This window comes from Orycteropus afer, unplaced genomic scaffold (assembly GCF_000298275.1).
Source record: "Orycteropus afer afer isolate SDZICR_OR568_19922 unplaced genomic scaffold, OryAfe1.0 scaffold00250, whole genome shotgun sequence".
Lineage (NCBI taxonomy): Eukaryota > Metazoa > Chordata > Mammalia > Tubulidentata > Orycteropodidae > Orycteropus > Orycteropus afer.
This window is the reverse complement of record NW_006921837.1, coordinates 4241757-4252291: the sequence shown is the minus strand read 5'-3', so window position 1 is coordinate 4252291 and position 10535 is coordinate 4241757. Positions and strand designations below refer to the sequence as shown.

Sequence of the window (10535 nt, the reverse complement as noted above, 5' to 3'; positions counted from 1 at the left end):
CAGCTTGCTAGCTTTTAAGATCCCAGTCGCTACTCGCCAAAGTAGAAGGTGGAACAATGTTTTGTAGAGTATGTTATGCCAATTGAGCTTGATGTCCCCTGCGACTATGGTCCCAAGTTGGGCAGCTTTTTCATCTGTAGAATCAGGATAGTGCTCCCAGCCACTGGGTTGTGCATCAAGAATACCAGCATCCTGTGAGATACCAATGCATGTTCCAGAGGGAAAGGGTTGTTCTGTCAAGCAGGGTCCCAGGTAGAATACCAGGAAATACCAATATCTTAACGGTTCTGGGCTGCCCTTATACTTCTTTACCCAGGTTTCCTAGGTGCACTCAGCCTTGGAACACCTCTCTTTGTAGAGCACCTGTGCCACCCTCACTAGGGTCACTAGGGGACACAGGGTGCTGGTTGGGTTAGCTCGGCTCTCGTGTTATTTCAGACCTTGCATGACATTGTCTGATCCTGGGGTTCAGCGTCACTGGGGAGATCGGCTCCTCTGCTTCAGACTTCTGTGTGGACCTGCTGTGTTCTTAAATCACACCCTGATAGGTCAAACCCTCCTTCCTACACTTGGAGCCACTCAAGGTTACTGGCAGAATAGAGTCCTGTCTACCACTTACCTCTTTAATGTCTTTTTGCTCTGCTCTTGTTGTGGCTCTGGGCTGGTTTGATAGTGTCTTAGTCTGTCTTTTGCTATTGTTTTGTTGAAAATACACACAGCAGAACATACACCTGTTCAACAGTTTCTACATGTACAGTTCAGTGACATTGATTTACAAGTTACATTGTTTTTCAAGTTGTGCAGTCATTCTTCTTTGCTGAATTGTCCCTCCTCTATGAACATAAATTCACTGCCCCCTAAGCTTCCTATCTGATGTTTTGAGTTGCTGCTGTCAATTTGATCCCTTTCAGATAGTTCTTTAAAAAAGCATAGTGCTCAGGGGAGACATTCTTTACTAAGCTAAACTGTTGCTTGGTTTAAAGAAGACTTCAGGGGATATTTTTGGTTTAAGGTTTAAAGATTATCTCAGGGCAATAGTTTCGGGAGTTTATCCAGCCTCCATGGCTCCATAAAGTCTGGATTCCATAAGAATTTTAAATTGTGTTCTACTTTTCTCCCACACACCCCATTTTCATTAGGGTTCTTCTATAGAATCATTAAGGAGCTCTGGTAGCATAGTGGCTAAAGCACTTGACTGCTAACCAGAAGGCTGGCGGTTCAAACCCACCAGCCACTCCTCGGAAGGAAGGTTGGGCAATCCTACTTCCGTAGTGATACTGCCTCGGAAACCCAAGGAAGGGTCGCTATGAGTCGGGGCCGACTCGACGGCACATAACAACAACAACATAGAATCATTGATCAAAACAATCTTATTCTGTCTTCCCTGTTTCCAGCAGTGTGTATTTAGCATTGACTCAGAACACGTGCCCCACCCACCCACCTTTTTGTGCTTGTCTTTGCTGTTTTTTCCTCTTCTATTTCTAAAATGATTTGTGTTAGATTTTAGGGTTAACATTGATTGGTTGGTTAAAATAAAGACTTTGTTACCAAAGAGTTTTGTTTTGTCACATAGTGACAAGCACACAGTATGGTACTAATTTCACTTTTATATATATATACACACACACACACACACACACACATGTCCATATATATATGCACATATACATACACACACACACATACATACATACATATACATTTGATTCCTTAAATTGGTGCCCCCTCCCAGGTGGGACAGGTATAAGATTGGCTATTGCTGCATTGTAGGAAGGCCTTGGGCAGCTCCAGTGCTGTCCCCACTGGGAAGCTCAGACCTTGCTGGGGTTGGCGTTGGGCACTCTGAGGATGGGTGGACAGCCAGAATCATAGAAACCCATGCTAACCTTCCCTTCTCCCTGTCCCTCCTTCTCTGCCCTTTTTCCTACAAGGTTCTGCCACCCTTCACCACTGGCAGCAACTGGCCCAGCCTCACCTTGGGGGCATCCTGGACCCCCGGCCCGGTGTGGTCACCAAGGGCTTCCGGACGTTGGATGTCGACCTGGATGAAGTGTACTGCCTTAACGACTTTGAAGAAGATGACACAGGTGACCACATTTCCCTCCCGGGCCTAGCTACCTCCACGCCAGTTCAGCACCCAGAGACCTCAGGTGAGAGGTCTCGAGCACGTGTGACTGTCTCAGGCAACAGAAGTTACCCAAGCCGGCCTCAGGCTTTCCCCGAGGAGATGCAGGAGCCGCCAGCGGCCACGGAGGAGGAGGAGGAGGAGGAGGAGGAGGGGTCTGGTGAGGGCACCACAATAAGTCCTGTAAACCTGGCACCTTCACCGGAGGCAGAGTTTTGGGCCATTCTCACCTCTGTCCCGGGCACCATCCGTAGTAGCTCTGTGTCTGTGGCTTCCGCTCGTCTGTGTGGGTGACCATCCAAGCATTTCCATTGTGCAGTTCTGTGTTTAATATGGAGTCTGACACCTCCTTATAATAAATGGGTGTAGCTCCCTGCTCATCTTGGAGGTGCATGCCCAACGGGGCTCTTGATGTGGGAGCAGGAAAGGCTGCTAAAAAGAAGTGGATTATTGGGACCCCGAGCCCAGTGGCATCCCTTTTCCATTATGAGTCTCTCTTTGTGTCTTAAGGACAGATTCATGAGAACCTTGGTGGTTTCCAAACTGGTTTGAGCTGAGTTGGGGAGTTTTAGGGGACTTCCTAGTCCTAGGTCATCCAGCTGATGAATGAGAGAATATGTTACCCAAACACTGCATTAAAATAGGAAGAAGCACAGAAAGTGTTAAGGACTTCAGATAACACTTGGCAGATGAGCTTTTTCACTTTCTTAACATCACTGAAAGTGTATGTACATAGTTTTCTTTCCAACATACACAGGTTCAAAGTGAATTTTTAACAAGTCTTTTCACAATCTTCCTTAACCAAACAACCCCTAAGAGAATGTCATTAACTTCTTCCAGCTCCAGAGAAAAAGGACTCTAAATGAATGTAGAAAGGAGCACTGGCTAATTGATCACCCCTCTTTCCCCACCACCCAGGAAGCATTAAGGGTACAATCGTGAGTTTGCAGAATTCCCCACATCCCAGTGGTGGCAGAAGCTCTTTGTGCTCAGGGCCCCTGGGATCACCAAGCCATGTGGTTACTGCTTCCCCTATGGTATGCTTAACGCCAGACTTCTGGACCTCCTGGCTCCATGTGCTGAGAAGACGAGGAAGCTCTTGTGGAATAAGGGAAGAGACTCAGAAAAAAAGAATTGCCCCAATATTGTCATCCTCACCAAATTTGAAGAGACAGCATTCATCTTTGTGTTTTGTGATTGTTGTTTGTGAAGGCCACAGCACTCCCCAGAAAACACCAGGCAGGAAGTGTGGAGGCTCTCAGCTGCGCCTCCTGCCCTCCCCCTGGCCGAGTCCAGTCAGCTCTACTCCTGGAGCTTTATTTGGAACCAAATGTCTTTTTTTTTCTCTTCAAGATAAACTTTAGAAAAGGAGTCAAGTAAAAAGAATTGGTTTAGCATGTAGGGTGTTTTCTTTTTCTTGTGGAATTACGTTATCAGATTGAGTTTGTGTGGGAATGAAATCATTCAGGATTTAGTATCGGTTCGTCAGAAGGGGAAAACAGCTGTGGTGTTGCCTCATCCCTTTGTTATCAACATCAGTGCCCCTCTGAAGGCAGGCAGTGGTACGTGGACCTCTGAGTCTGGCTGATCTTTGCTGCGGTGGCCAAAAGGGTGAACATTGTATCCCATGGGAGGACTCCCTGCACACTCATGGATGGAATAGAATGCTGGAAGTTTAAGGAAGCACTGTTAGGTGCACCTTTGAGAAGCTGTACAGAAGAAGCAAAGCTTACCGAGTCAGTGACGAATGTCAAGTTATGAGGACTCAAGTCATGACCACTTTTCTTACCATAAACAAAGACACAGTTATTGCTTCTTCCCTCCTTACTCAAACCTGCAGCAAATTCCTCCCAGCAATTTTATTTGAGGAAAGGCATTCAGATTGACAGTGGAAACTGCCGAGGGCTCAGATTGCATTTGTGTGATCAAAGAAGGATGATACAGATGACTGAAGGTAATTTAGGAAAGGTCTGAGCTGTTCACAGCTTGTTTTCTGGGTAAGATAGTCTTTAAGAAAGCTCATTGCAGAAAGAAGGAGTTGGCTTTTTTCCCCCCTTTACGGAGTTTTTTGGGAAAGACATGACTGTTTTGATTCTTAGCATATAAGAAGCGTATGCCTCTCTAAATCATCCTGGAGGGCCCAAGTGGCTCTGGGTATAACTAAGAGCCCCTGGTGGACATCCTCTGGCTTGGGATTTGTATCTAGGCTGTTTCAATAAGTCCCTGCCTTGATCTGCTTTTTATTGCCAAATGGAGCTGCCCTCTGCCTAGGAAGACTCAGTAGAGAGAAACTTCGGAGGCAGAAGGTGATTCACCTTTTGTCTTGCAACTGGTGTGGCGGAGGAAATTGGGACAACTCGTATGTTGGCCATTTTTTGTCTGGTGCCTACTGACTCCTTGGAGAAAAGTTTTGGAGCACTGAAAAAAATTCATTAACATTTTTAATGTACTACTTTAAGCATCATTTGCTGGTTTTTAAAACCCTATGTCTTAAAAAAGATGATCCCATGCTACTTCATTGTAAATAATTTAGATGATTAAAGTGGATTGCTTACAACAATTTTTAGATGCTAGTTTTACTTTGTTTCAGTGACATGCTTTATATTTTAATTTCTATGTTATAGAAAGGAGCTCTGGTAGCATAGTGGCTAAAGCACTTGACTGCTAACCAGAAGGCTGGCGGTTCAAGCTCACCAGCCACTCCTCGGAAGGAAGGTTGGGCAATCCTACTTCTGTAGTGATACTGCCTTGGAAACCCAAGGAGGGGTCGCTATGAGTCGGGGCCGACTCGATGGCACATAACAACAACACAACATGTTATAGAAAGTTGTCTTTATCAGTAAAGTCATTATATTGTACCCTCAGTGTTCTGTATTTTAGGTATTTATGTTTACCATGAGCCTGCACATAGTAAAGGACTCAAGTTAGAGTTTTAAAGTCTCACAGTTAAATTGGTAGACGGCTGATTGGATGGACGGTTGAATTGGGTGCCTTGATCCTCAAGGGTGAGAAAGAGGTTAGATTAAAGCAACATAGATGAAATAAATTGAAGCCCTCTTTATTTTAACACTCACACATGTGAAGAGCATTTTATGTGGGGGAAATACCTAAAACAGGCTTATGTGAATCATGGTATCTTATCTGGTAGTTGCCCTGTAGTGTGGCTATATCATAGTTGGGAGTGAAATTGTAAAGTCAATGTGGAAGGCAAAAATCACATTGTCCTTGAACATCCCCTGAGTCTCTAGTACCTGGGCCCCTAGAACCAAAAGCCAAAAATTAGCTTCCTTATTTGATACATAGGTTGAAGTTCTGCTCAGGCTCAATTACTGAGTGAGGGAAGGTTAGAGAGCAGTTTGTGGTGGAAAGGAGCCTGATGGAAAGTTCTAGAAGCCAAGAATTACCATAGCTTTGTCTCAGAGCAGAGGCAGTTCAAACAAAGCCATGCCATCTCTTATCCACTTGTACTTTTAGTCCCGCTGTGGAGGCAGCAACCTGGATAGGCTTAGGAAGGAAAGTTGCCCTAGAGGCCGGGTGGGTCAATAATTGAACTCATGCACTCAGTTCAGGACCCTATAGGGAAGGTCCTTTTCACTCCCTCCACCAAGAGAGGTGGTGGTGAATTCCCTCTCTGTTGAGAACACTTTTCAAACCAACCCTAGGTCTTTAGCAGTCAATGGAGAGTGTAGCCATTATGCACAAAGCAGATGGTCTCCTCAAGCCTACCTATATTAGGAGATGCTAAGGAAACCCCTAGAAGCCCCCAGGAGCCCTGGTGGTGCAATAGTTAAGCTATTAACTGAAAGGTTGTTGGTTTGAACTCACCCGTCAGGTCCATAGGAAGGAGACCTGGCGATCTACTTCCATAAAGATTACGGGCAAGAAAACCCTAGCTGTCATGTGGATTCACTATAAGTTGAAATTAGCTTCACGGCACTGAACAACAACAAGGAAGGCTATACTCTGTTGCATCAGAATATATTGTGCACCAGAGTGAAACAGGCCAAGTGTAAACTGGAAGTGGGAGAATTAACAAAGGATCAGATAATTAGCTCCTCTAAAACAAACAGCATAGACTGACTGGCTCTCCTTAGAATTTCCAGAATGAAGCTTACTAATTGAGAGTGGTTTTTCTACAGTAACTCCTGAAAACCCTGAGAGGGTCCCCCCATGAATGTTCCTCTAGGATTGCAGGTATCTGTACAGACAGGTTGGGGCTGGACACTGCTACCGGTGAGGAGCCCCTTAGGGAGCAGACAGGTAAGCACAAATGTAGATTGCTTTGAGGTTTGGATAAGTGGTACAACCACACTGCCCAGGAAGCACAGAAGTACCCTCTTGAACTGTTTCCAAAAGCACAAATGGGGAAAGGTCATGCTGCCAGCTGAGCCAGGCCAGAACCCCCACCTGGTAGTGTCCACCCCGAAAGGAAGGGCAAGAAAGAGAACAGAGCATATTGATTCTAGCTTTGTGGGTGTTCAAAGAATCCAGACAGACTTTTGCATTTGTCCTTTTGATATTTTAACAGTACTGTAAAAAAAAAAATCTCACTTTCTTTAGGAAATACCCTAGGGGACGCTTGAGGGGATCGCTATACTCAAACCAAACCAAACTCACTGCTGTGGAGTCAAACCCAACTAACTCATGGCAACCCCTCCTTGGGTTTCTGAGGCAGTATCACTACAGAGGTAGATTGCCCGACCTTCCTCCCAAGGAGTGGCTGGTGGGTTTGAACTGCCAGCCTTCTGGTTAACAGTCAAATGTCTTAGGCACTATGTCACCAGGGCTCCTATCTCTACACTAATCTTGTGAAATTGACCGTCTATAAAAGTACATACTTTTTATATGAGACAGAAAACAGCTTTGGTGTACTGAGAAGAGTAGACTTAATTTTGTGGAAATAAAACTAAATTGTACCCAAACCAAACCCATGCCATTGAGTCGATTCCAACTCATAGCAACCCTGTACAACAGAGTAGAACTGCTTACAGGGTTTCCAAGGCTGTAAATCTTTATGGAAGCTGACTATCTCATCTTTCTCCTATGGAGTGGCTGGTGGGTTTGAACTGTTAACCTTTTGGTTAGCAGCCGAATTCTTTAACCACAGTACCACCAGAGTTGCTAGTTGTTGTTTGTTGTTATGTATCTCATCTTTCTCCTATGGAGTGGCTGGTGGGTTTGAACTGTTAACCTTTTGGTTAGCAGCCGAATGCTTTAACCACAGTACCACCAGAGTTGCTAGTACATTGTATTGAAAAAATCAAACTCACTGCCTTCTAGTCGATTCGACTCATAGTGACCCACCCCCCTTGGGTTTCTGAAGTGCTTTCTCTACGGAAATAGATTGCCCAGTCTTTCTGAGGAGTGACTGGTGGGTTTGAACCACCAGTCTTCTGGTTAGCAGTCAAATGTCTTAGGCACTATGCCCCAAACCAAAAAAAGATATGACATGATTCAAAGTCTCTGGTAGAAACCTCCCCAGTGCCTGCAGCCATCGTCTATGTCACCAGGAGGCTCAGGGGAGCGCTAAAGAGATACAGGACCAGATGGATGCTATGTTGAAGCTTAAGAAGCAGACAAAAATAGTCACTCTGGTAGCATAGTGCCTAAGGCACTTGACTGCTAACCAGAAGGCTGGCAGTTCAAACCCACCAGCCACTCCTTGGAAGGAAAATGGGGCAATCTACTTCCATAGTGATACTGCCTAGGAAACCCATGGAGGGGTCGCTATGAGTCGGGTACGACTCGACAGCACAAAACAACAACAGGCCATGTTAAGCCTACGGGCTGGAAAAATGTCATCTTTTATTTGTACAACACTTGATTATTTAAAATTACTTTTATCTTGCTTTAAAAAAAAAAAAAAAAAACAAGCTGTACAACTGCATCTGAAACTGTTCTTGATTGCTCCCACCCAGAAGAAAACACTTCTTAAAGCCCTCATTAATCCCAAACCACAGCATTTATATTAGTGATGAAGTGTGGGGGCAAACATTTAATAAAAGGTTTTGAGCAGCTTTTCCCACATTAACTCACATAGAACTCTTTCTTCAGAACAATTCATGGGCAGGGTTGTATAATAAAATAACAGGAAAAAGTCATCTTAAAGCATTGTTCTATACCTTGATATTTTAAAGTCTTCTAGAAAGAATTTGAAAGCATTGTTTTTCTCCTCTTTTGTTTTCTTTTAATGGAAAGGGAGCTACTTCATATGTACTTGACAGGCAAAGAAACATCTTCCTCTCCCCCCTTCCACCCCCATATGGTTAGTCCTTGAGCAGAAAGCAGCAAACTCATTAGAAGCTGGTCATGTTAAAAAAAAAAAAAAAAAAAAACCTCAGATATTCTTGGGGTCCCTGGGTGATATAAACTGTTAATGCACTCAACCCCTAACTGAAAGGTTGGAGGTTCAAAAGGCTTGTTGATCTATTTCCAAAATATCAGCCATGGAAAACCCCTATGGAGCACATGTACTCTAACACACATAGGGTCACCCTGAGTCAGAGTTAACACTGTAGCAACTGGTACTGGAACTGGTCCTTTTCTTCTTAGGGCTTGGTTCAGGCCACGTCTTTTGCTTTTTACTCCGACAGTGCATTTTACTTTCTACAGGTTTGTTTTTGCTGAATGGAAAAGACTTTTCCCTGGTGCCACTATTAATCTGGTGGCAGCTACTGGAATCACAGAATGTGTGTGCATGTGTGTATGCATGTTGGTGAGTGAATTTATAGACATTGCAAAGCAGAATCAAATTGTGTGATGAAGACACCTTCACCACTAGAAGTTCACTTAAGAGAACGGAACAAAGGTCAGGGCATTTCTTCTTTTATTATTATTATTATTTATTTTTCCAGTGTTCCCTCCCCTACCCTCCCACCTCTGGTAACCAACAAAGAAAGTTTCCTTCCATATATAAACCTTTCCTTGACTTTTTAAAATAATGAACTAATACAATGTTTGTCCTTCTGTTATTGACTTATTTCACTCAGCATAATGACCTCCAAGTTCATCCACTTTATAGAATGTTTTGCAGATTCGACATTATTCTTTAATATTGTGTAGTATTCCATTATGTGTGTGTACCATTGTTTGGTTATCCATTCTGTTGATGGGCACCTAGATTGTTTCCATCTTTTTGCTATTATAAATAGTGCTGTAATGAACATGAGTGTGCATACATCTGTTCTTGTCCTGGCTCTCAATTCTTTAGGATGTATACCTAGTAATGGAATTGCTGGATCAAATGGTATTTCTAATTCTAACTTTTATTGTGATTTGGGTGAAAGTTTACAGAACAAATTCACTTTCCATACAGCAGTTCACATACACTTCGTCTCATGACATTGACTACAATTTACCCCAGTGCAACAGCTCCCCTACTTCCTCTCAATAGTTACCTCTTCCCTGTATCCATCCCTCCATGCACTCTTGCACCCTGAGCTGTCTCCCTGTGCATAAACAGCCCTTCTTTGTCCCATGATTGTTCTGTCCAAGGAGTGTATCTACTTGAGGTAAATGTTCAACTCATGCCTGTCTTTTGTTTGGCTGGAAGCCACAGGTGTGGGTTCAATTCCAGACCTGAAGGGCAGCTAGGGGCCGTAGTCTCAGTGGTTCCACCAAGTTCTATCAGACCAGCAAACCTGGTCCCCCTTTTTTTGTTTTTCTAAAATATTTTGAGTTTTGCTCCTCATTGTTCTCCCTCTCTATCCAGGATCTCCTACATAGATCCCTCTCTGAATGGTTGACGTTGGTAGCCAGGCAGCATCTAGTTCTTCTGGTCTCATAGTCATATAGGCTGTGGATCGCATGGTGTACCAATCACCAGGACTGATTGTTTCCATGAATCTTTGGTTTTCATTCTTCTTTGATCTGGATGAGGACAGACCCTCGTTGCATGTAGATGGCTGCTTGCAAGCTTTTAAGATCCCGGTCGCTAATTCACCAAAGTAGGAGGTGGAGCAGTGTTTTGTGTAGTATGTGATGCCAGCTGAGCTTGATGTCCCCTGCGACTATGGTCCCAAGCCCACTGGTTCAACTACTCGGTCCCTCTAGATAGTTGGCTGTGACCAAGAAGTGACTATACCTTGTCCCTTGTCAGCTCTGCTATACCCCTTGGAATTCTTACAGATCATACAAATACACTTATAGGACCATTGTCTGCCAACCCTATACATAGTCTTGGGTACACTTCCACCTGCATAGACAGACCTAATAGTTCAGCCTGTCTACCCATCTATCTACCCATATACCTGTGTTTGCCTTCACTGACAATGCAGTACTGTATGTGCAAAAGGGTTCATCTTTGTTGTCTGTACCTCCCACGTACCTCTCTATGTCTTCCTCTTCCTCAATGCCATCATGTTAATCACTCACATTTGGTACATTGCCCTTCTCTTCACGCACATCAATA

General features: G+C 44.0%; 1 protein-coding gene across 1 annotated transcript in view; it reads left to right on the top strand.

Moving 5' to 3' along the window:
* TRAK1 (trafficking kinesin protein 1) overlaps positions 1 to 10535 on the top strand; it is a 176220-nt gene that overhangs the window by 151591 nt on the left and 14094 nt on the right. The window contains exon 14 of the mRNA XM_007949695.2: positions 1932 to 2150. Coding sequence (XP_007947886.1) covers positions 1932 to 2150 — 219 coding nt within the window. The remainder of the gene's footprint in view (positions 1 to 1931; positions 2151 to 10535) is intronic.